General features: G+C 38.9%; 1 protein-coding gene across 1 annotated transcript in view; it reads left to right on the forward strand.

The window, feature by feature from the left end:
- Positions 1-16,016: 16,016 nt before the first annotated feature.
- Positions 16,017-27,380, forward strand: part of INSC (INSC spindle orientation adaptor protein) — a 61,512-nt gene continuing 50,148 nt past the window's right edge. Inside the window, exons 1-2 of the mRNA XM_054390756.1 lie at positions 16,017-16,071; positions 18,105-18,192. Coding sequence (XP_054246731.1) covers positions 16,017-16,071; positions 18,105-18,192 — 143 coding nt within the window. The remainder of the gene's footprint in view (positions 16,072-18,104; positions 18,193-27,380) is intronic.

Below are 27,380 nucleotides of genomic sequence, written 5' to 3' on the forward strand. Positions count from 1 at the left end.
CCAACAAAGACTCATGTACTAAGATAGAATCATAGGATGCCATGAAATTGCAATGCAAGTTTTTCATGGTGCATCTTTGCTTGATTTTCAGATCAGATTGCAGTCCTTTTTCACATCAAGTGCCTCCCTAGAGCAGATTTTCTTTCTTTTGTATCTATTTTCTTGCATCCTCAGTGTGTTTGCATGCCCTTGCTTCTCTCATTTCTGCCTCCTAAATATATGACTTAGGAGAGCATTCAAAAGACTTGTGAGAAAACGGTGACCTCTGGCTGCTGAGAAAGAAAATGTAAAAAAAAAATAAAAAAATTACTGGACTTCCACAGAGCTGTACTAAACAGATGCTGACACTGGGGAAGACCTGGACAGGTTCAGAGAATTGTTCTACCTTCTACTCAGTTCCATTAAAAATGCTGGGTTTTTTTGTTTTTGTTTAAACACCTATGAATTATGAAAGCAGGGAAAGAGGCCATATAGGGTGGCACACTCAAGATCTCATGTGGAAAAGCTGCTTCTTCATTTATCTAAGTATTACCATAGCTTGAAAACAATGTCAAGGGTTTGGGGCAGGGGGAGCCTCAAATTAAAACAAGACAGAGTCTGATGTTGTGTGAGCAGGGTTGGGCTAAATGACCACGGTGCCATTTTCTAGCCTGACCTGTAATGTCTCTTAATTGTAATCTGAATGAAAATGCAGTGCACCTGCATAAGGGGGAGGGAAATTGTACTGTATTTTGGCATAAGTTTATTGTGGTCTGCCTCTAAGCAAAGGATGTTTGGGTGCTTTGTGAATAATACTTGCAAATCAAGTCCATTTGAAGCGGTTAATGTATTTGTTCTGGAGACACTTGTGCACAACAGGGACAGGGCTCTTGCTCAGGACAGCAGAGATTTACCCATTTGGGTAGGACAGCCCAGCTGTGACACCTTGGGCTTCAACACTCCTCTCTCTACCATCTGAAAGGAGATGATGTCAAGACACTTATCCTAGGCCAAGTCATTCCTTCTAATAGTTGCTCCTGTATTTCCTTGGCAAGAGTATTAGCCATGCTCTCAGGCCAGCTTGGCCATGCTGCCATGCTGGTGTGAGTGTCCAGCTGAGCTGTGCTCTCACTGACTGCATGGGCAGCTAAAGCACCCATCACAGCCTGGCTTTGTGGAAGGAAGGAATTCTTTGTGAAGGGCTTAGGGAAGAACTGACTGCTTCTGTCTCCTCCAATGTCTCCTAACTTTTGCCACTCCTGCCTATTCTCAAGAACTGTTCAGACACACACACACACACATATATATATACACACACTATTTCATACACTCAGTATTTCATTTTCAGTACTACTCAGTGTAGCTATGATGTGTAGCAGCTTTACTGGCAATGTACCTTGAATGTTTTAGTTGCTCTGAGCTTTCCTCTTTGACCTTCTGGGCAATTTCAGAACTGGAAAATTACAAATGTTTATTATTTCATGTATTTTAGTGAACTGAATTATTAAAAAATGTGCACTGAAATTCACATTATGCTTGAGGGTGTTTTTTTTTTTTTTTAATAAGTTTGGACTTCCTGGGTGCTTTTGAGTGCCATGATAAATGTTTTCACTATGCTTCTTAATAGATGGAGGTTTGGCTTGCAATCTGGTTTAACTCAGTGCCTTTCAGGCAGGTAATTTTTCAGCTCAAATTGACTGTGGAATGTTTCAGAGGATCATCACATGCTTAAAGAATGCAAGTTGAGGCTGCTTCCTTGTGCACCAGAGGGAATAGCAGCAGATATAAGTGTTTAGTCTGAGAGCAGGAGGGTAGACAAGGAAGACATTGTATGAAGAGGTATAGGTCAAGCAGAGATAGCCACTGGAGACTGGAAGACAATAAAATCAATACAATTTCTTGCTAAGGTCTGGAATTGTTATTACTGTTACTTGTATTACTCTAGTCTCTAAAAGGTATTTTAAAGAGAGGAGATTTTTGAATTTCTGCAAGTAATAATGGAACAATCTTTACCTAGTAAAAATTGGTACAGCATCCATAACTTAGAGACACTGAGATCTTGCACTAAAATTTGCTTAACATATTTGGTTTGGGTACAGCTAGACATTAAGATAAGCCTTTCATAAGAGGGGGAGAGTAGCTAGCTAAATAAGTAATAAGCATCAAATTGCAGCAAGTAGGTTCTGAAGCCACTGAAATGCAGACCTTCCTTAGAAGGACTTCTGAACAACCTAGCCTGCACTTTTGGTATATAAGGCATCAAATGACAGTTGAAGTCATAATAGCCTAGTTGTGGTAAGCCAGTCTTCTGACTAAATTCATCATTACAAATGGCCTCTCTGGGATCTTTGCTCATGGAAATGAGTGAATGCATAGCAAGAGTAGAAAGGGTTTCCTTGTGCCAGCATCTTTAGAAGAGCTGCAGCAGTATGGGGGGAAAAAAAGCACAGTCCATTGAAACACATCCTGTGAATGCAGATGCTGGCTGCAGTTATATTTTCTCTAATGTGTTGCTTCGAGTCCCCCAGCAAACTTCACTTGCTGGCATGGGAGAGTGCAGCTCCCATTAAACTTAGTGGGAGCTGAGCTTGCTGAACTTGGCCCTCTGCCTGCAGAAAATTAAATGAATTGGCAGGTTAGCCAGAGGAAAGTGTTCTATTTGGGACCCTCAGCATTCATTCTGAGGCACTCTGGGCTCAGAGAAGAGAGAAATTCTCCAAAATCAGGGCTACCCAGGAGGGCTCAAACAAAATGCCTTTTCCTTCTTACCCTTTTTATTAGATGTCAGGAGTTCTGAGAACTGTGCAAAGTGTGGTTGATGGCAGGCTCAGGATGCAGTGTGGCTGCACCTGCACGTTGGACTTCTTGTTTGTAATCATAATAAGGACAACATCACCTTTATTTTGCCTTTTATGAGGCAAAGGTTTGCCAGGGGACATCGAAGTCTTGCCTTCAACCTTTTCAGGTGTGGTTGTCACACTAGCATATGTACAGTGGGGGCTGCAACATGTGCCTGTGCTCATGTATGAAAGCACACTCTTCAGTGCCTGGAGAAGAATACAAGAATGAGTGAAAAGATCTTCAATTCTGAGACTATTTTTGAGTTATTGCAGTGGGATTGTTCTCTTTCTGGGCTGTGTTTTAGCCCAAACCTGCACTTCTCTAGGTTGTCCTTTTCTTGATTTTTTTTTTTTTTTTCTCTTTCCCCCTTGAACTCCCTTGTAATTTGTGAGGGCAGCTGTGCTGTCCCCTCCTGGGATTTCATGAATTGAAAAATATCCCACTATCTAAATGTCTTGGGAGAATCAGTTCCGTTTCTGAAAGTGAAGCAAGCAGTTAGTAGAATAAATCCCATTACAAAGAAAGGGGATTCAGAATAGTTTCCCATTTTTCTTTTTTTTTTTTTAATTTTAATTTTTATTTTTAATGGAAATGTGGTCTGCTAGCAGGTGTTTTTGGTTTGGTGGGGTTTTGTTTGCTTGTTTTCTCCAAACCAAGAGAAATGTTATTTTGTGTGTTACTTGAAATCGTGTTTGGGATAAAGTTCTATAAAATGCTGGTTACTAGCTTCCCTTACACTGCATCACAACAGACTTCTGAAGCGAGCAGAATTTCATTATCTGGGGTTGCAATACTTCAGCATCTCTCAGAATGTTCACAATAAACATCTGACATGTATTGTGGAGTATGTTTATTCTCTTGCTGTGGATTAAACAATTGATTCTGAAAGATTAAAATGCCCCACCTGCCTTCTTGCACACTTCTGTTTTGCCGTGTCAAACAATATAAAATGAATACTGCACTTCCCTCTATCTAATTGAATAATTTACTGTAAATAGCTGTCATTTACTTTAGAGCAGTAGGGGATCATTAGCCAAATGGATGTGAGTAAGTCATGCCTTTAATGCGTTAGAGGGGCCTAAAATGGAATCATCTAAATGGGACCATCAATACAGCATGCTGAATTAAGTCAGAGGCACTTAAAGCTTTAAGTCCTCTTTCTTGTAAATTACATGCTCCCTCGGCAGAAAGGTAATCAAGAACTTGTATAAAATATGGCATCTTTGTTTCAAAGCTTTATTTTTAATGAATAAAATAGTACAATTTAGATGACATGATTGGTAGGTGTAACTGTGTTTTGGATTTCCCTCATTTTAATTACCTCCCTTCTTTACTGATTGAAGCATTCTTGCTTGCAAAGGCTCCTTGTGCTGACTAATATTGGCTCTGTTCCTTATATAAGATGAGCAGGTAATAAAATATCTTTTCTTGACTTTTATGGCTCCATGACCCGATAATTACTTGCAGAAGTTGGTATTTTGTATGTGTAATTTTAGAAAGGTCCCATTCAATCTTAAGTCCTAAATGTACAATATGTTTTTGGCTTATTTCACTGCTGGAGTCAATGGCAGGGCTGTTGGGTGCTTTAATATGTCTGTCTTCCTTAATGACCCCTCCTGGCCACTTCTAGTTCTTCCACTCAGTTATGCTGGAAAAGTTTGGTCTTCAGCTAAACTTTGGAGATATCCTAGGAGGAGGATGCAATACAGGTAGCAATTCCCTTGAGTGTGAGACTTGATTTTCAAATGACTTCAGTTAGTAGCAACTTCGGTGGTTTGTATTACCCATGAGAATGCTCCTTTTTGATGTTTACTGAGGTATATTCAACCTCAACCATTCTGTTCCTTTTTTTGACGTTTACTGAGATATATCCAGCCTCAACCATTCTGTCACTATGTGATAGCAGCCTCTGAGTCACAGTGACATAGTGGGAATGTTTGGAAAAAAAAAAAAAGAAAGAAAAAGCATTTCCCTTTGGAATTTTGACTTTGCTTTGTTTTATTCTTCTAACCTTTCAGAGATTCCAGGATGTTAAGGTTCATGACCTGTTTTTCCATGTTTAATCTCTACTGAATTTCCCCTCTTAGTCATCTCCTGTCAGTGGTCAACTATGTCACTTTCCTTTAAAAAAATCTGGGGTTTTTTTTTGTTTGTTTGTTTGTTTTGTGTGTGTGCACTAGGCATTCCACTCTTACATGTATGACCTCTTCAATTCTTGGAGTTAGATTTGGACAGATATTTGGAAATCAACTTGAGGTTCAAGGGCTGTGAATAAACCAAAAAGACTATTGCCCCCAGGTTATTGCACCAGAGATTATTAGGTACATTGTTATCCCAGAATATGGAGAGGTTAAGTGACTTGTTGTAACTTGCAGCAGGGAAGTGGGTAACAACCCTTGTTGTGGAAAGCAGGACAATTTTCTTATTTTCATTCCTTAGCTGTAACCACTGCCCTGTGTTTCCTGTAACTAATTATTTTTTTCCTCCCCTTCTTACTGAAATGGGTTTTTTAAAGGTAAATTCATCTTGTGCTTTGAAATTTTTCAGAATCTGCTTATGAACTGCTTTCACTTTTATTGGATGAGTCATGAGCCGAAAGCTCTGTCCTGTAGTTCCACCATGAGTAATGCTTAGCATTTCCTTGGGTTCTCTTTTAGAAGACTATTAAATTAAAAGAAGAATCTGTTTTTTGATATCTTAATGGACAATTATGTGGCTGGGTCTCAGAACTCATTTGCATTTACCACTGCAGTAATTTAAATTTTTTTCCTCCACTTTAAGGATGTCACTTTTTCCCTTGCATGTATAAGTTGCTGGTCACTGCTCTCGATCTTTAAATAACAGTATTTCAGTTTTTGGGACTGCTGAACAAGTATTGATTCTGCTTTTGGGGACAGTATTTCACTGAGGTCTATACTGACAGTAGCTACCAAAGCTGGCTCATGTACACAATCTTCAAGTTATCTGTGTGACATCCAAGTCATGATAATAAACACAGAACATTTGTGGCTTTGGAATCCTGTCCTTTCAGCTGAACACACACACTGAGAGAGGTCATGTGCTGGTCCCCTGCATCCCCTGTGCTGAGTCCTGTCCAGATAACATGTATCTAAAACAAACCTTGTTATGTGCAGTCACTGCGGCTGGTGGGACAGAAATATCTCCCTGATTACTGACAACAGTTCCTTCCTCCTCTTGGATGCCAAGGCACTGGAACATCAGCAGACAAGTATTGGCAATACTGAGCTGGGCATTTGACATGCCTGGTCTGCAAGTATTTACTGGGATAACGCAAGTTTAATTGGCACAGGCAATTCTTTGGATTCAAATGATGTAAATGTTGGATTGTTTGTAGCATCTCTAAGTTTAGACACCCTGAAAATAATGAAAGCAATATTTGCAGGTGGGATTTACACTCTGTCCCCATGGGGGATTAGGTACGTCCCTGTTTTCTTGATGAGACCTGTTACTGGCCTTGGCTGCATTGGCAATACTGGGAGAGGATGAGTAATCAAAGATAAGCAGTTTTCTCTGAGGTCAATTGTGAAAAATAGAGATGTAGGAAACTTAAATATTACATTATCCCTAAAGGCAGAAGATGGAAAATTTGCAGGTATTTTAGTAGTGAAATGAGCTCCCTGGAGAGACTGGGAGTTTACCTGGCTACTCCTGCAGATGGGAGATTAGTCTGCTCCACAGCCTACATGTCACAGGTAATGAAACAAACCTGAAGACTGAAGTTTTCAGTGCAATGGATCAGCTCTGTTACCTCTGCTATGTCTTTACGTATTTGCACCTGAAATATTCAATGATAGATTTCTGGGAATGGCAGTTCATGGAAAACTTTGGAACTTAAAAAGATTTTGTTGGTCTTGCCAGCCTCATATGCCTCGGGGGTTAGTAGTCACAGATTTGCATTGCAAAGGAGTGAATGGACTGTTTTCCACATGTGAATATAATGTGGATCTCTCCGTCTGACTTTCATTTAAGTATTAATGAGCAAGTGCTGTGGTATGGTCATAAATAACTGCAAGAGTGAAGCCTAAATTTTGGATAAAAAAGACAAGATCACAGTTATGTTTGTCCATGAGGTGGAAAAATGAAGTCTGGAATCTGAGGACTCCTAAGCTTCATGATTAGGAATTCATTGGATTTGGATGTTAAAGGCAAAAGCTTTGCTCTAGGATCTTTACATCCAACTAATTCTGGTGTATGTGTCTCTACTTGTGCCATTTCAAACTACTAGAATCTTTGTATAACAATGAGAAATATTTATTAAAACAGTAGCCCTCCTCTGCAACGTGACTTTTACTGTTTAAAAGGCAATTTTTCTCTTCTTTTGGTATCACCTTTTAGAAAATAATGAGAACAAATAATATAGCCATCCTGGAACAGACTGTGAAGTAGTTCATCATGTACTGAAAACTTCTGCGCCAGTTCCTTTGCATAATAGGTTACCGAACATCAGCTGAGGAGCAGGGTCGGTTACTGTAGTTCAGCTGATACTTGTCAAGTTACAGAATCAGAATCACAGAATTATTGAGGCTGGAAAAGATCTCTGACATCATCAGGTCCAGCCTATGGCTTGACACCAGGACATCAGCTAAACCACGCCACCAAGTGCCACATCCAATCTTTTCTTAAACTCCTCCAGTGATGGTGACTCCACCACCTCCCTGGGCAGTCCATCCCAGTGCCTAATCGGCCTTTCTGGGAGGAAGTGCTTCCTAATGCCTAACTGACACCTCCCCTGGCACAGCTTCATACCATGCCCTCTTGTCCTGTCACTAGTTGCTATGTGTCTGGGAGTTACCAAGGAGAAATAAGATTATAGGCCATACCCTGTATCCCTTCCAATTTTGCAGCTTTACTGAGTAAAAGAACTGTGACATGTAGATAGTCACTTTTTCAATCAAACTACACAGATCACTACTGAGCTACAGTATTTGTAGGAATGGTAACGTGTAAAATAGAGCTAGGTTTTGTATTAATATTTCTGTAAGCTGATGGAAGATGTTGTGTTAACTCTGCAGCATGGATGGATTTTAAACAAAAGACAAAACCCAACAGGCTTAGGATAAAGCTCTCTTGCTCTACGCTGATCTTTGTTTGTCCTCATACTGAGTGTAAGCAGCAAACTGAAGCATTTTCTTTCCTGTTTTTGCTGAATCCTTAGCTGTGATGGACCTGTTGAGAAAGGGACATCTACTTTTGTCTTCTCAGGATCAGTAATGTTATAAGCTCTTGGATGTAGCATAGTTCTTCATATGGACACCCATCAACATCCAAACTTGGCTTGCAGTGGGCAATGCCTTTCCTTATTTCTTCCTATTGTTCTGTTGCCTTTGCTTTCCTTCTTGGACCTTCCATACTAAAACTGTGAGGGGGCAGAAGGGAAACAAACAAAACACCCAAACCAAACAGAAAAACCTAACCCAGGAAGCACCACAGAAATGGTGTCATTGCATCAGGTAATACTATTTTATTTTTTTTTTTTTTTTTTTACTTGGTCTTCTGGACCTCTGCAGCCAGAGTTTCACCAAGAAATCTTGACACAAAGACTGAGATATCAGACGTTCACAAGTCACGGTGTGATCTCTGGTGCGCATCTCACCCAATGTCTGCAAAGTCCCCCTAAGCCTTTAGATTTGCTAGGGATTTCCAGACGTGTTCTGCTCATGTTACACCTGCCTCTCAGGCACTGAATATGGGAATGACCTTACAGAGCAGTTCTGTCTCTAGTCCTGCAGGGGATTCCCTATCTGAGTTGTGCTATAGCAGCTTTTTGGCTCCTTTGGCACTTTTGTGTGAAGGACAGAGGAAGACAAAAAATATTTAAGTATTGGATACTCTTTGGCAGTTGTTCAAAAATATGTAAGAGCAGTGTTTTCTCCTTAAAAAGAGAAAAACCCCACTGCTAATTTATTACTTGACCTTTATGTAGAATTATAATGACTAGGCAACAGAGTTCTGCTGACAGGCTATCTGAAAGTGTTAATTTAAGTTACTAAAAGAAAAAAAAAAACAAGTAATAAAGACAACATTCAAATGTTCTGGTAGGCACAAATGTTGTTCATGTTGTTAATTTTTTTTTTTGTGTACAGGTAATTTCACAAACATACTCTGGTTTTATCTTTTTCAGCTTGTAGGTAGAAGTTTGTGTTTGTCTACTGGATTTGTTGTCTCTGCCTATGAAAGACATACTTAAAGGTAGAGACTCCAATTAGCGTGAAGCCTAGTGAAGGAGAATCACTGTTCAGAGAGATGGGATCCTTGAAAGTATATAGCTCAACCACACTTGCTTTGCACCTTCCTTGTCATGTGTTAGCTCATTTTGTACTCTTGTGGCTAAACTGCAACTCCTGTTCTTGTATTCTGTCGGGATACCCTATTAGCAGGCAATAACCTTAACATCTCTTATTTCCTTTCTTTCATTTTAACTTTTGTTAGCTCTCTGATGTCCTTCTCTTTCTTTTAATTGATATGGGGACAGGGGAAAAAATGACAATAAACTTGGGTGATAGAAGAGGCAAGCTTATTAGTAATTCAAATAGAGAAATTGTTCAATGAGTAGAGAGAACTATTCTTGGCCTTCTGTGTTTGTGTTACCTTTCAGTAAATGTGTGTTGATCTGTATTGGTCTAAAGAGGGTTTTAAGATTTTTGGAGTTATGACCAAAAAAAAAAAAAAAGGAGCAATTAGATATTAACTCTGTAAGATGAAAAACTTAATGGCTGCTGGCAAATATTGTGAAAATACCACCACTGTTTACCATGTAATGCCTTGTGATACTTCCAGTAGAGAGTTGGCTAGTGTGGGCTGTGAACTGAATTAATAATATTGTTTTGCTCATCTCTGTTAAAATGTCAGGGTTTTTTTGTTTTTGTTTGTTTGTTTTGTTCTGTGGAGGGATATCAATGCAAGTAAAGATGTCTTTCAGACTGCCTAACTGGAACAGATATTAATTAGAAAATGAAATCCTTTCATTACAGAAAATGGATTGTATACAGAGATGTGCAAAGATATTACTGTCATTTTGTCTTGCAGCAGCTGAGTTTCTTGTGCAGGTCCTTATTCTTTTTCCCTTCATTAAAACTGCTAAATACAATGTTAGCATCTTCTCTGTGTACTTACTTACAATATCGAATGTGGGAACACTTGGTTTCAGTTTGCACTTGCCTTATGTTTAACTTTGGGTAAGTCCCTCTGTTTCCTGCCTGGATAGGGAATGATGGGATGATTTGCTTTTATGGCTTCATTTTAAACTCTTTTTGATTTTTTTTTTTTTCCCCTTTCCCCTAAATATTTGTAGAGGAAATAATGAATCTTAGCTGTAGTTTCCTTACGCTTGGAAGCCTCATGTTAACAAATAGAACAAATATCAGAACACCCTGATGTTCTGTAGGCATTTCTGCTGAGCAGCATAGTCCACATTTGTTTGGGCTTGTAGAAGGTAAGGTGCAAAAATCTATTTTACTTTGTGCTCTACACAAGGGCTAGCTGAACCAGCAGCCCTTTTGTTTCTGGGAAGACACAAGATCCCGCTTCCTGTTGAGGTGACAAAACCTATCCTTTAGATGGAAGTTGTTTGTATGTTGCTTGGATGTAGGAGGTAAATCAGACCAGTGTAGGGGAATTTAACTTTAAACAACACAAACTTCTAAGTCTGATAAAAATGTAGGGGGAGCCCCCAACTGTTTTTATTTCCAGAGTGATCTGGGAGGTTGAGGTGGTGCTGGTGCTGGTTTCCTTATGTTCCCACGTCATCATGGTGACTGTGGGGCCCCTCTTTGGCTGGGCTCTGAGGGTGCTGCCCAGGCAGTGCAGCTGGATCTGGCTGCTGCTGTTGGGCTCTTGCTCACCTCAGGCTACTGGAACTGTCTCTAACTGGTGGGTGGCACTTGGGGCTCCCCTCATAGGCAGTGTGGGGTCCTCAGAGCTGTGCCTGTTAGGCACTGAATTTACAGCTGATGTGTCCTTGGTCATTGCTTTATAGCTAGTCTTGGGGGAATGAAAAAGAGACCTCCTCCAGCTCCCCTGACAACAACAAAACAACCAACCAAAAAAAAGATCCCAAGCCCACGAAAAAGGAGGGGGGTGGTAGTTCTTCAGTCCAATGGCACCTGGATGTCTCCGAACAGAAGACCCTTGTACCGTGCAGGGGACATCTATGCAAGTGATGCCATGGCTGAAGTTGAGTCACTGTGAAGGGAGGTGGTCTTGCACACCAAAGCCAAACAGGCTTTGTCTATTTCTCTTCATAAATGCCTTTGAAACCAAGAAGAGTGACCAGGAACAGGGATGTCCCTATTATGACTTGTGCGGCTTGGTGTAGGTGATGGCAAATTGTCTGTTTTGGCTTATTTCAAGAAGGGGTGGGGAAAGCACTACACAGTCTGTCAGCTAGGGAAGCATCTCTCCAGAGGAGTTGTCCCACCTCAGCATTTCATGGTAGCAAGTTGCATTAATATTGCTCTGAGAACCAATAAACATTTTTACATGGTGATTACTCTGCGTCACATAAAAGATAAAATACAGCTCTGGACTGCACCAACTTGCCACCTATTATTCAGTTCCTGAACCCTCAAAAGCAAATTCTTTTCCAGTGAAACTGCCTCTAAAATGCTAATTGCTGGAAATGTGATGCTAATCAGTTTGCTCCCATAATACTGCCATCTACATGAATTGGTGTGCTTCTTCCAGAAGGGACGATTTGTGAAGTCTTTCACTGATAAGAATTTTTTTTTAAAAAAATGCCAACTAAGTGATTATTCCAGTGGCTTTTTGCCCAAAATAATTTTGAGGAAATGTTTAAATCTGTTATGCTCTTCCCTAGCTGTTGCTTTAAAATATTTTCATAATATAGCCCATGACAGTGTAAACTCTGTATTTCTAGAGATGTTATAGCTAAATGGGAACATTTGCTAAAGATACTGTAAAAAACACTCATGCCTTGGCATATGATGACAGATCTCATCCATTCCCAATCACTCTCATGGAGAAACCTAAATTTAACCTGGGTCTGTGCTTTTCTTTCCAGTGCAAGAGGATATTCTGTTTGTATTGCAGACCCTCTACTTAGTGTGTTTCCATATGATCCACTTGCTAAAATTTAGAAATGAAGTGAGAAATCCAACATCCTTTGCTGTAAAAGCAGGTGTTTTATTACTTTGGGCTTTTTTTTGGTATTGTGGTGATCATAAAGAAAAAATTGTGTATGTTCCAGGAAGGCATCCTGAAGGCTCTAAAACCAGGACATGAATGAAGGAATTAAAATCTGTTTGCAGGCAAATGGTTGGCTTCAGATCTTCTTTATCTTCCTTGCACGTGCTGCCTCCAGGTATAGCTGTGTGTACAGTAAGGCCAAGATAAGAGAAATCCAGAATACAAAAGTAGCACAGACTTCAGTTTGCAGGAATAGCTACATTATATATATATGTAGACACACACACTCCATACCCCTTTTTAATATACACATATACAGCATACTTTATAAATATGTAGTATAATAGAAATAATCTTTCAGGGAAAAAAAAACATAAAAAATATTGAAATCTCTATCTATTGTATATTTTTTTCTATTCAAGGCCAGGTTGGTTGAGGCTTTGAGCAACCTGATCTTGTGTCCCTACCCAACACCAGTGGTTAAGGTGTTTTCCAACCCAAACTACGATTCTGTGATATATAAAAATGAGTATTGTCAAAGACAACAATTTGTTTAAAATGAGATCCTCACTCACTCAGAGAGTAAAAGTGGGAAGAAATATGCATTAAAAATAAAATCTTGTGTGAGTGAAAGTAGTTTTATGCTTTAGATTGTACTTGAGGTGTAAGGAATAAACCACTCAGCAGTGCTTTCTCTTTGATTATTGGTTCTGCAAGAGCAGTTGCCATGAATGAACGCTGCAGGTAGGACCTGCTCCCCCCTCTCCCTCTTTTAGTCTTAATTTGGCATTCTAGGTGTGTGGTAGGTACATCTGTGTATGTGATCCCCTGCTAATACAACCCATTCTAATGCATCATTTGAAAGACTCTTCATTATTTCTTGCTCCTACTTTTATAGCTTCTTAGATTTGTGAAACCCAGCTTAAATCTGAGTTGGCCTTTACTGCTGTAATTAATTTATATCTATATAAGCTTGTTATAACACAAAATGACAAGATTCTGAGTCCTCAAATGGTTAGTATGAAAGACTTCTGGTGGACAGGATATGCTGCTGAAGGACAGAGTGTGTGTATTTACTTTCTGACCGATCACATAAATGCTGTCAGAATTCTGCTCTTAATTTGATTTGTGGCATTTCATTAACAGCTATTATGTGTATCAGGAAAATAATGATTCCCAGACTTGCAGAAATGTAAAATAAGGACAGGCACCATTTGGCAGAACAGAGATTGTACTTTACTGGAGATAGGAACCTTTCATACTAATCAAGTGGTAACTAGTCTGAAATGATTTTTAGCTAATGACTTCTTATTCTCAGGTTAACCACATTACGTGAAGGTAACATGCTCTTCTAATTCTGATTATTATTAATAATCAAAGGCTAGATGAGTGGATCTCTGTCTTTCAGGAAAAGAAATGATGCTCTTATTTCAAGATGTTCTTACTGTTGGAATGATGATGTTAAGGCTTAGAAATAGGGTGGCAAAAGTTCATGGATTTGTCTTTTGATTTAAGCCGTTACGGGGTGGACATGTGTGCAGCGAATGAGCTGAGATGTGAATTTAATTGTGTGCATTTCAGATCTTAATTATTCAGTACATCATTTTGTGAGGGAGGACAACTTTAAGGCCAACAGTAGCAGGAATAAATGAGTTCACTTTGAATATATGCTATTGATGTGCTACTTCTGGACACGAACGCGTTAACAATCCTGACTGCTAAAATCCTTTGATTTTCTAGCTTGTTAAACATAAGGTAACATGTTGAATGATGGAGAAGAAATTTAAACTAGGAGATTTTACAGGATGCAATTTGTTTTTTCTGGCAGAGATAACATCTTTTGTAGGACAGTAAAAAGTCACATTACACTGTAGAAGCTGCTCTGTGACACTAAACGGATGAGCAAGAGGTGGCTTCCAGCAGGGAGCTCCTGCAAGGCAGGAGGAGTCTGCTGTTGTGGAGCCAGTGGTTTAACAGCTCCCAGCTGTATTTCTGTCCTGCATTGCACTGGTTTCACAGGTGTTGCCAAGCCCAGTGTAAGTTAAGATGAGACTTCTCTTTTAATTTATGGGTGGGCTAGTTCAACATTTTTTTAAACTATTTTTAGTTGCCAGTTGCCAGCATCAGGCCACAGCTCTTGTATACAAGCAAGTTCTCTCTTTCTGGTGGTGTGCTCTGCTTGACACCACTTGTTTGTGAGCAATGCTTACACAATGTTTCAGGTGTGATGCTTTGTTTTCTTCTGGTGTAGTAGTGTTCTAAAAGAAGCTTTTGACTTACTGTCTTCAATGGGAAGGAAACATAGATTGTGGTCTGCTTGTCTACTTACTTTCCTTTAGTAAACACAAGGAAATAACATGTAAGCAATGCAAGTTGGTGCTTTTATGTAAAATCCTATAGAAGGTGTTTAAAAAAAAGTCTTATAAAAGCTCAACAATGACAATTTTATTATTTCAGCACAAGTACCATTTGGGCTTGTACAAAAATGACCAGTACTGTGTCTATAAGTGAGGTGTGATTTCTGTTGTTTTTTTTCGTTTGTTTTGGAGCCTAATTGGTCCTTGTGTTGTGTGTTTGGTGGTTTGTTGTTTGTTTATTTGTCTTTGTTGTTGTTGCTTGTTTGCTTTGGGTGGGTTTTTCTTTTTTTTTATTGGTTGGTTGGTTTTTTTTTTTTTTTTTTTTGTTTGTTTGTTTTTAGTTTACCTAAACAGCATCTCTGACCAGTGGCCACTTGACCCAGAAGAAAAATGTATGTATAATATGTATGCAATAAATGTGAGCACGTGTGTGTATGTATACAGCCACAACATATACACAAACCATAGACTATGCTCTTCTGAAATTTTAAGTCAGAGGGGGATCTTTTGAATGCCCACTAGGAGAAAGGTCTCTGACTTCAGGCACAGGTTGAGGTCTGTCGCTCTGCTTGCTGCCACACTGTCATGGCCATCTGTGAGGAAGCAGCAAGTGAGAAGGATTAAGAGGCATGTGGCATATGCTAACAGTTTGTGTATCCTTGAACGTGTGTGTTCATGTGCACACCACCTGTTTTAGCTGTGTATAGCTTTTGTGTGAAAGCTATTGATCTTCTTGGACCTCTGCAAAGAGACTCAGACAGCAGTTGCAATGGGGTTGTCTACCATTATCTGTACTCATGTTTCAGTTCCCCAGAGAAAATGCCCTGGAGAGGTTTTCATGACAGGTTGTTAGCATATGTGTTTCTGGCAGTAACTTCAGGTCTCTGTTCTTCTGTGCTTCTTGTCCTATATTTGCCAGAGTAAAGAACCTCTTGACCCTGAGTAGGTGGGTTTGTGCAGAAAGATAAAATGTTTGACACTCTGAAAGTTTCTTGCTTTGACTTGGGGTGATGCTTAGGAGGTTATAAGCAGCCATAGCAGGAGACTTTCCTTTTTGGAATGCTGCCTAGAACTCAGCAAAGTGTTGTGGCCTTTAATTAAAAGCAGCATCAACTAATTAGAAGGATCCATCAGTCCTGTCATAGTCTTTACTAGGAAGTACAGTTGTCTTAGTCTTACCCATAGAGGTAAACGAGAACACTGAAAACCTAACCTGTTTGACATTGAGCATCGTAATTACCCAGCTCTTGGAGAAAGCATTCTGAGCAGGACTGCAAGCCTGCACAGTGTCAGTCACTGGGTTTCCAACCTGTTTTGTCATGGGTTTAGATGGACTAGTGTCATACTTTGTTGTCCTGGTGGTACAGTTGATCCTCTGGCAGCCTGGCAGGTGCTTGAAGGGAGCATTTCCTCATGTTGAGATTAACTTGGATTTAAAGACTTGAACTAATATATAATCACAGGCTTCAGACAGACTGGTTAAGGCATTGGTGTGGCATTTTATTGTTCCTGAAGCATAAGTGACCTCTAAGTAGGAGTTGATCATGTTTTTAAAGGCTCTCGTCTGTAATAGAAATGTGTGTTTTGTGGGAAGATGGTGTATAAAAAACCTACATTTTTGTCAGGTTCCTAATATATAGGAAACAATGACATGCAATGGTCTGATTTATGGCCATGTCCATTATTTCACTGATCACAAGTAATGGAGTAGGAGCAGATGCTTTGATTTGTATGTGTAGAAATTGTCAGTAGGCTGAGCTAATGGTGGAGGAGCTTTTCTTTGCCAGAAGGCAGCTGTTGATTTTTGTGTTGGTAGCACAGGAAGATAAATCATGTGCCTAATGATAAGCAGGTGATACAGCTCATGCTCAGCCAAATGTTTTCTGCTGGCTAAAAGAATATTTGCGTGGTTCTTTGCATGATGAGATTTAGGGAAGGAAACCTGATCTTGAAAATTAAGATTTTATGCAGGTGTGTTCATCTTTGATTAAGGACATCTTCTCCAAATTAAAATAGTGATAATTGGCTATTTTCAGTAAATCTGATTAAGTGATAATTTGTATGTGGTAATCTTAAGTGTCTTTGACAAAGAGACAATAAATTTCTGCTAGTAAAAAAAATGAAGATAGCTGATTTATTCCAGTTGTTAGGGAAGTCTGTGAATCACATTCTAAATGCTTTAAAAAAATCACAACAAAACCAAATCAAGGCAAAAAACCAAACAGAAAGCAACACTAAAGTTGTTCTTTCAAATCTTAACCAGAAAAATACCTCCTAATATTTTTGGACTTGGGTATATGAATTTTCAGGCACAGTGTGTCAAATATGTGAAATCTTCTTAAACTGGAGAATTCAGTAACACTTTAACTGCCTATTTTTTATTTTTCTAAACTGACTATACTCCTGTATTTCAATACACTTATTCATTAGATGCATGGACTAAGAAGAGTAAATTTGTTATTTCCAGGAAAATTTAAGGAGTGAGGAGGAACACAGGGTGACACTGTTACCAAAGCAATGTGGTAATAGTGGACAGAACATGTGAATGCATTGCTTTGTTTGCAATACTTTTATGTACTCAACACAATGTTTGTGGGATCTTGGGGATAAAAACAAGGACATGCATTAGCAGTCATTAGAGATCACTTTGCTAGGAAAGATGCTGGGGACCACTCTGTGCCAATTAAGAGCAATTAGAAGTGGCAAAAATCTCAAATGCTGGCTGGCTCAGCTTGCAGAATGTAGCCAGTACCCACATGGCAGAATTTCACAAGTGGCTACATCAAAAGCATTCTGCCTCAGCTGGTGACACAAACAGCATTAATTTCCTGTGTAAAGTATTTTCTCTGAGAGTGAGATCTGTTGATCCCAGGTTTTTCTTCACATCTGAGGAAGCATAATTTCCCCACTCTTCCTGACTCTCTCTCCAAATTCATTCATCTCCTCCTTGTTCTTCTTGAATCATGGATGAATCTCTTCTTTCAGATATTTTGCATTAGTTTTCCTCTAGCCATGTGGGTGAGGGGGGAAGGATTTCCCTAACCCTCACCCCCTTTCTTTTTTCTTTCCTCAGAATAAATGCTTGCTGGCTTTTGTTAAGAATATATGCTGATTTATAGTGTGTGATGGACGTAGTTGAGAGAGAGACAGCACCTCTCCTATTTCTGAAAATGAGCTTCTCTTTCTCTTGTCTCTAGTACAATAGTGTTCAGATGCATCTCTCGGTCATCCAGTATAAAGGAAAAACCTCAAGGAGGAAGATGTGTACATGATTTCAAATCAGTATAAAAACAAAATCATTTAACATAGAAGGATACAATACCTCAGTAACTTGGACATCAAGGAAATTTATGTAAATGTAGTGCTAAATGATCCTGAAATCGTAGGAGCACACACTTCCTTTTTCTTGCAAAGTTTACCTCAATAATCTGAAGAATGGCAATCACATCAAATAGATTTTTTCTAGAAATCAACTTAATTCAAATGAGGCTAAATAATAACTCAATCTTAACTCAGAAATGTTCGACTCAGATGACTCTGACCTGTGCAGTAGTTCAGGAAGTTCAGGAATATGCAAACACTATGTTACTTTTATGCCATGAAATGTACTTACCAGCCCTGGCTATCTGTTGGACTTATGTGGTAGCCTGAGGGGAAGAAACCCTGTGAAGAGTTAACTCCACAGATCAGTAGGAGGATGCCATGTCACCCTGGACTGAAGAAGCCCTGGGTTTACTAACAGACTGTTTGTTTTCTTTCTAGATTCCAGTCTATGGAAAAGTGCACATAAAATAAAGATGGCTTTTAAGGGGGAGGACCACTTAGATTCCCTTCCATTACCTGTTCAGCGGTAAGTGCTGTGCTCTGTCATCCAGACTCAAGTGATTAAATGTCTCTAAGGCTGCAGCTACACTTTCCTGTGAGGATCTGAAGACTCTTAAACTCAGTTTTAGGCAATGTTCATACAAAATGTTGAGAATGAGTGTGCAAATCTGTGGTGATTTCTCAAGGCATTTTCAGCCTGGTACATCACAGTGGTGAAGATGCACTCATTGCTTTTAAATGGATGAACACATTTGCAATAGAGAGGTGACTGTATTTACTGGATCAGTTCTTCAAGATGGAAATCCCTGGAACTGGTACTCTGAAGACTGATGAAAACTATAAACTTTTTTTATCCTGGTTGACTTTCTCTAGGTGGAGTTATGGCAATGACAGGAAGGTTATAGTATAATCTAGGCACCTGTGGGTAAATCCTTTGCAGCATTTAATCTCAAAATCAATTCCTTGATTTGATATCCCAAAGCTGGAAAATTTACCGTATGGGAATTCTGTGGCAGAGGCAAAAATAGAAGTCAGGCTTCCTGTCTCCTAGTTCTTAACCAAAAGACAGCCCTTCCTCCTTTTGTAGCTTTCTTCCTTTTTTTTTTTTTTTGAGGCACTAAAGATCTGAGTCCTATGAAAAACAATATGAATGAGATCACACCTGCATATTTATAGCCTTGCATTGCTCTTCAAAATCTACAGGTGTTCTGGTAACTTCTCTAGATGTTCTCCTTAGGTATCTTGTTATTAGGCTCTCTGTGATTAAGAATATCTGTCAGCTCACAAGAAATCTGAACTTCTTCCAGTATGGCTTTTGGATATTTTTACTCTAGTTTGAGTTTGTCTTAAGGTTGTTGTTTTTGGCACTTTTTTGTTTTGTTTTGGTTGGTTGGTTGTTTTTTGGTGTGTGTGTGTGTTTTTCTTGCAGTGCTGGGTTTGTATTTGTGTTGTAGGTAATGTGAAAGCTGCAGATTTGTTCACTGGGCAGCAGGTCAGGCAAGGGGCTTCTGCTGCTCTGGTGAGACATCACCTGGAGCAGTGTGTTCAGTACAGGAAAGACATGGATCTGTTGGAGGGCCATGAAGATGATGATTACTGTGCGTTGATCTTGCCCTGCTGATTTGAATCCTACATTCCCTATAATCAGCTTTATGTGGGTGATGTCAGGAACTTGTATTTTGTGGCTCTTTTAAAGGATTCAGAGGAAGACTGTAAGAAATTCTAGAGAAAAATTGCATGTTATCTGTAACACAGGAGCTCCAGGTGAAGATTTTCAGAGTTCGAAGTTCAGTGTGCTTACCTGACTCTATGGTTCACTGCTCAATGAATTTTTGAAAAGCATTCATGAATGGAATGCTTGCTGGGGAACTGAAAATGTTTTATGAAAAACCTCTTTTGCAGTAAGCTGTATGAACAGAGGTATGCTGCCAATAATGCCATAAAGATACCTTCTGGTGATAAGGAATAAATTTAGTTATTGTGTAGCTCCAGACACTAACGCTTCATTTAATGACCTTGTGTTCTTTTCATTTCACTTATTTACCCTATAACAATTCAACAAAGAATTTTATGGCTTCAGAAAGGGAGCTTATCTTGCTATGAAGTGTTTCTAGTTTTAGTGATTTATATTCCACTTGTAACCAAATTGAAAGCCAGGCTGTTTGTGGGTAGTTTGATGCTGGTAGTTAAAACTTTGTGCATCCATGCGGTCCTTCTCAGAAGGATTTTCAGGTATGCTGGTTGGCTAGATCTGAAGGATGACGTTTGTAAAACAACAGCTATGGGTTTGCCATTGTTTGGTGGCATTCATGAGGAATATGAACTCGACAGATTTTTATTTTTATTTGAATCCTTCTTCCTATATTCAAGAGGTTAATATGTAGGTCAGCAGTTTAGTTTGCAGGAAGTAAAAATTATTGCATTTCACTTATATTTTATTGATTTGGGGAGTGGGCAAGTTTGCCAGAATGCAAGATTTTCCCTAACCTTTTTATTCTGATATTTTTATCACTGTAAGTTGTATAACATGCTGTAGAAAGATATTATATTACTTCCCAGAGATATGCTGTAAAATATTTTAAGTTCAGCTGCAGAAGTCACAAAAGAATTTTGGCTTTTAACCTGAAGCAAATCTGAGTTTGTCCATTATAATAATTGTGAAGTTATGGTGAGTTTAAAATGTGAACAAATTGATGAATTTTAACAATGTGTTCACCTGGCCTCACTAGACCTTTTTTCATTAAAGCTGGTATTTCATATTTGTGGCTTGCTGTTAGCTGGGACCTTTTTAAAATGATCAAGCATCATCTTTCATCCTTAAAGACAGTTGGGAATTTATCCTGAATCCCTCTTGTCAGGGTCAGTAGCGTATTTCATAGCTTGTGGGACACAAGCACTGTGAAGTGGGCAAGCTAGTGCTGGTATAGCCTTTATCACAGAAGAAATCTGACTGATTATTTTCAGAATGCATGTTTTTGAAGCCTGAAAATCTATAGACAAGACTTTTCTCTGTGCACTGGAGATGCAGCAGATGCAATCTGCCCAATGAGTATCTTGTGTTTGGGACCTGGTATCCCTTTCTGGAAGGACCCTCCAGTTAATGTCTTTGAAATAACAGTGGCACAACTTGCCTGAATGTTAGGTTGCTTTATCTCCCTGACACACTATTACATGACATGTTTGTGACATTAGATTAGTCACCTTTAGACACTGTACCTAGATCTTCCAGCTGTTGTTTTATGGCTCTGACTCCATGGTTTGTGCTTCTTTGCAATTTTCCCCTTGTACTAGCAAGATCTTTTCAAAGCAATTGTATTTTGCTTGCAGTTGGTTATGTTCACTTGTGTTCAAATCTTCATCATGTGTTTCTGTAGCACATTTTAGGAGAGAGGCTGATCAGGTTTGCAAATACTCTACCACTGCTGTTGGATGTCTATGCTCTGTTTTCAGGAAACAGCCTGGCTTAAGGTTTCAGTGCTTAAGGCTTTATCTTCTACGTGGGAGTCTTCCTTCTCGTTTGTGAATCTAACAATATGAACAATGCATGAATTGATGCAAATGCTTTCATTCCTTTTAGTCTGTCAAATGTTTCTATTGCAGTTTGACTCTTGTCTGCTTTGTGAAGTCTGCTAGTAACTGTAGTTTGATTCTTGGGAGTTTGGGATATATTTGCTGTACTATGAGAAGCTTGTGAAATTTTTTAATTGTGAAATGTGTTGTCATCTTTATCTCAGAATTTTATTTCAATACTGTCTGCTTATTATTATAATGATTTACACTTCATATCTGTTTTAGCAGTCTTCTCTTTTATAGAATCATAGAATTGTTTTAGTTGGAGAAGACCTCTAAGATTGAGTCCAACTGGTCACCTAACATCACCCATGACTGTTAAACCGTGTCCTGAAGTGCCACATCTACATATTTTTTGAACATCTCCAAGGATGGTGACTCCACCACCTCCCTGAGCAGCTGTTTCAATGCCTTACCATCCTTTCAGTAAAGAGTTTTTTCCTAATATACAACCTAAACCTCCTCTGGCACAATTCCAGGACATTTCCTTTCATTCTGTCACTTGATACTAGGGAGAAAAGATTGTAATTCACCTCACTACAACCTCCTTTTGGGTAGTTGTAGAGAGCAATCGCATCTCCCCCGAGCCTCCTCTTCTCCAGGCTGAACAACCCCAGCTTCCTCAGGCACTCATCAGATTTGTCCTCTAGACCCTGCATCAGCTTTGATTCTGAGCCTTATACATCATTCCTCCTGATTCTGCCTCGATTATACTGCTAATTAATCTTCTTGGCCCTAGGCAAATCACTATACCTTTCTGTGTCTTTCCTTCCTCCCTCTCAGCTGGGGAAACACAATGGAAGCTCTTATTAGTCCATCTCCACAAACTGCTATTTTAATGATACTTATGAGGTCCCAACATACCGAGTGCTATATAAGTCTTGGGCCTGGTATGTGTGCATCATCCTCTTGCACTGTGGAGGTTGATAATGTTTTATACTACCCAGCAGCTGCTCTCAGCAGCTGCAAAGCTGTACTTCACAAACTAGCTTGTTCCCTCCATATGATATATTTTACCATCATTTTCAGAGTGATGTTGCCTTGCAAGTGAGTTCATTAAACTCTCTTTACAGCTATGGCTATAGGAGAGGATGATGATTAATTACCCTAAGCCTGTTATTTCTGAGGTATTTTCCCACAATCTGATTTTTAAAAATAAATCTCTTCGTTAAGGATATTTTAGTGATCTTGCTATGACTCATCTTCTCAGCTATTTATTAGAAATACCAGTACCATATTGTGTTAAATACAATATTTGTCACCTCAGTTCACATTCCCTGGGAATTTCTTCCTTATTTAATTGCCTGACCTCTCTTAATCTGATTCACTGCTGCCTGGGGATGGTGGGAGGATCGTGTAATCAGTTGTTCAGTAACCTGTAATGAGCAAATTTAAGAAAGCTAGCAGAACAATGCTACAACTTTGTAAATGGTTTTTCCCCTTTTTTCCCTTTTTGACAAACAGTAGAGTGATCTTAAGAAATGTGCTGTTCTGACCTCATTTCTAGTCTCATTATATTTCCTAGTGTCTGTTAGTGGTTGGATTTCTGAGCTGATATTAACCCTAAGGGATTTGGAGTGAAATGCATGTAGGAGTTAAGCTGAAATGTGGCTGCTAGCAGTGGCAGTTCATTCTCTTTGCTCTTCACAGTATTTTAGAGAATGCAATGAAGTTGTGTACATACATATATACACACACATGTATGTATTTTACTTAGAACAATATGCCTAAAGGACTGTAGATAATCAACCTTCTACTTGTTTTTCTAGAAACAAAACAAACCCAAACCTGTGACATGTATAGACTTATGCTTCAGGTATTTGAATTTTGTACCTTTCCTTCTATGAATACTTTGAGGTTCTTCCAGGGGTACAATGGGAATATAGAAAACATCTACATCAAGAACATAGTATTCTTTTCAAATAAAGTTAATGGAAATATTTTTCCATTGTCTTAAATAGCAGCAGGACTGAGCTCAGAATAAATATTAAACAAGGGGAAAGCTGAGAAAATATCATAGAAACAGGAGGCCTAGTGATTATTAGAAGCATCCAGTCTGCAGCAGTCAAGAGTCCTTTATGCACAGGTGTTTATACTGTATTTCCTATCTTTAAAATATCATTTTGAATGCTCAAACTTCCAGATTTGTATGCTAGTATTGTTTAACATTTTCTTTGTCCAGTGCACCCAGTGGGAAGTCAGGATGGATAAATACGGCAGAGCAGTTGCTCTACAAAACTCTCTTCCCTTTTTCTTTTGATAGAAACACTCTCAACAGTGTTTGAGCCACAAAGCTACTTTTCCCACTTCATTTAAAAGCAAATAAACTTTTCTGAAGCCTGTCAACACTTCCTGTGGCACAGTCGTGAATGTGGAGGGGTAAGGGTTGTGTTTATGTTGTGAGAATGAATCAGGAAGCAAACAGATTTGAGCACTCTTGATTCTGCTGGGTAGAGTCTAACCCCATATTGCTCTTGGCTAATGTACCAGGAAAAACCTGGAAAGAAATCAGTGTGTTATTGCCAGGGGAAAATAAGTTATTTTTTTTTCCTTTCAGCGTTTTGTTCTGTTCTGAAGGGCTGGAATTGCACTGAACGTTCTCAGCTGGGTAAGAGGCTGAGCTCAGTAATTTAGAAAAAGTATCTTTTTTGTTGATAAATAATGAAGATAGTCCAACTGAGTAAACTGCTACCCAGATGCCCTGGTGTAAGAGAGGAGTATGAGAACAATTGTATTTCCAAGTGTGCACTAGACTTGGATTGTTCTACTGTAGTTCTGGTTGCTGCACATGTAAGGTCTTCAGTAAATGCTCAAATAGACACCTTGATATCAATGTACACACAGCTCCAATTGATCACACAACCAAAAAAAAAAAAAAATTGGACTTTCAATTTAAATCACTGCTGTAATGAGAATAGGACACCAATCTAGAATATACGATCAGTTATACTTTTTTCCCAATCAGGCTTTTTGTTCAGGAAACCGATTTAAAATGTATGAATGGTGCCTGAATTCACTAGCTGTGCTGAATAAAAGTGAAGAAGGCAAAAAATGCTTACTTTCTGTAATTTCTAAGGAGTAGACATTAAATATAGTCATAGTACCCTGACTGAACAAAGACTTAATATTCAGTGTAGAAAGGAACACTAACAATCTAGTTTTGACTGTCAAGCGCATGGAAAGAAACAAACATCTCAGGGAGAAGCAAATACAACTGAATTTACAAAAGGCAGAAAAAAGACTATTTCAACTGTTGAATCTGCTAGCAAAGTTTTGTAGGCTCCAAGTGAAAAGTAGCAAAGCATAATTCTTATATCTGAAGAGTGAGAGTGGGTGGAATAAAAAAATAACTGGAAAGGAAAAGGAAGCGAGAAACTTAGGAAAAACTCTAGTAAAGAGAAGCTAAGGATCTGGGATTAAATTAGAAATAGGATGCCAAAACATGAACCTGCCAAATGTGTTGTACTGAATAAGCTGCTGTTTTTCCCAGACAAGGTAACTGTTTTCCTTATTTTCCCTTTTAACAGAGTAAAGACAGTGAAGGTTACACATGCAGTAATTTGGTAGTAAATGCAGAAAACAGTGGCTGTCAGGCAAAGGTCAAAATGGGAAAGGATAATGCAGGGGTTATTTTTGAAAGCAGAGAATTAGAACTAGACTTCAAGCACTGAAGAAAAAAGGATGAGTAGCTGAAATCTCAAGGTTATTACATTCAGGGGCTAATAACAAGAAAGTCTGCAATAATCTGTTTCTTTCAATGGTAAAAAAGTTGGGAGAAGGACTTCCATATACTCATTGATAATGAGATGAATGTGACTGCATTTACCAGTAAGATGTGGTGATGAAGGTGAGCAAGATCAGCTCCAAACCATATGAAGTGAGATCATTCTGGTCAACATAAGGCTGTATCACTGTGCAAGTTAAAGGGAAACTTCATTTGTCACCAAGCATGATATCAAGTCTTTCAGGAAAAAAATGAATTTTGCAGCAGTTATGGATCTACCAGACTCTTTAGGGCAGGGGGAGTGGAAAGCAACTTGTTTCATGAAAGAAAACTAAAGAATTTTGCTTGTTATATCTTGCAAAGCGGAACGTGAAAGGATATGTTTTCTTCTAGAAATAATGCATTGAAAGATAACTGCTTATTTAAAAGGAAAGTTGAAATGAGAATGAACTGACACTTAAGAAATTTAAACCAGAAACAGGAGATTTCTAACCATTGGAGCAGTGCAGTTCTAGAGGAGCCTCTTAATGGAACACTTTTAAGCCTACAATAAATTATTTGATGAGTTGACTTTTAAGCCATTTGTGAACAAATGATCTGATCTGTTTTTTCTAGTATCAGAAGAATGGATTTGATCATGTAAGGTTTAATTTTCACTCCTGACTTCTACAGAAATATCTAAGCATTTGTTTAAGTACCAAATTAGTTTGATTAGAAACTGCTTTCTTATTTGAATGATGCTACTTAAGGTATTTTTACCAACTCATTCCAGTATTTTTAACACTCTGTTACTCGTTCTCATCTTTTAAACTTGCCTATTGAAGTGCTAATGTTCCAATGCGAATCTTGGAAAAGCCAACCCTGGGCTATCCTTTTCTTACCCCTTTTTTTGAACAGTTTTACCTACAGCTCTGTTGTGCAATAGGTGTGACGGGGTCCACAGATTTCTGTAGTCTTCTGAGTGGTGCTGATCTCATAACTCCCTGTAAAATGGTTGTTGCTTCCTTCATTAAGTAATCCTGGTTTTACCTAATCAGTAGGGCTAGGACCTTAAATGAGTAAATAGTAAAAGGTGAAAAGCTAATGGTAGTGCTCATAATGCATGTCATAACTCCTTTGAAAAAGCACAGAGCAGTGCTGTTTGTTATTAAACTACAAATTAAGGCAAATTTGGAAGACAAAAAGAAAAAACTCAATGAGGCACTGGCACCTGTTTTCATGGACTCTCCTATTATATGTCTCCAAAACAGACCCTGCTGGTGATCGTGTCTGAACATTTCCATGGTCTGTGGCCCCAGATAATTTCCACTGCTGTTTTTCTCCTTCTCTTTTATTTTTCCCTCCCTGCTAGATGTTCACAAGAACTTCTCTTACAGCGTGTTGCTTTTATAAGGCTACAAGGAATATCATCCTCTGCACTTACAGGTGTAGCGTGAGCATCAGGAAGCAGTGTACTAGGGTGAACTCTCATGGTTAATATCCTGCACACATCTCCCATAGTTGGCCTTGTTGACTTCTGTGTCCCACAAAGTAGGAAACACGCTTAGCTGTTTATGGGAGTGAGCACTTTTTTGTACTCAGTAATTAGATATTTAAAGGTATGCTGATGGCAACACCTCTTCAAATTTGTCAACATTTCAGTTATCAAGATAGACTTAAAGTCCTGAAAGAACATTTCTATGGCTTCTGAGCAGTTCTGCTTTATGATGTTCCCTCAGGCTAGGCTGTTCTCCTTCCACTGGGCTAATTGGACAAAGTAATGGATTTTGTCACTGTGTACAAAGCTAAGGTCCCTAAGCTCTGGCGTCTCAGTTTTCAGAAAAACTGCAATTATTTCATGGTTTTGCAAGGCTCTGCTTTTGTCTGTGCATTGTAGAATAGTTTCTTATTTCAGGACCTAACCTCAGATGGAGGGAATGCCTCCTTCATCCAGCTCATCAAAGAGCAACTTGCCTGAGGAATGCTTACTCACTGCAGAACAAATGATCAACTAACATGCTGAACAAAAGAACCAATATTCTTCACAAAGCCTGCTCAGCTTACAATTTTATTTATTTATTTTAACTTCTATCTCACACTGATATTTTGCAAATATAATTAAAAATAAACAGGAACTGATCCAAGTAGAATTCATTTGGTGTGGGTTTTGTTTTTTTAATTATATTGTGTTTTTTATATGCAGAGCATAGGCCAGTATAGCTGAAAGGAGCTTGCAGAGGAAAGCAGAGTTTAGTTGATGATCAGTGTCCTATTGTAAATTGATTCTGTTAATCGTTGAGAGAGACTGAGAGCCCTGGGGCTATTTAGTCTTGAGAAGAGAAGACTGAGAGGGGATCTGATCAATGTCTACAAATATCTGAGGGGTGGGTGTCAAGTGGAGGGGGCCAGGCTCTTTTTGGTGGCTCACAGTGATAAGACAA

Source organism: Indicator indicator, chromosome 21 (assembly GCF_027791375.1).
Source record: "Indicator indicator isolate 239-I01 chromosome 21, UM_Iind_1.1, whole genome shotgun sequence".
Lineage (NCBI taxonomy): Eukaryota > Metazoa > Chordata > Aves > Piciformes > Indicatoridae > Indicator > Indicator indicator.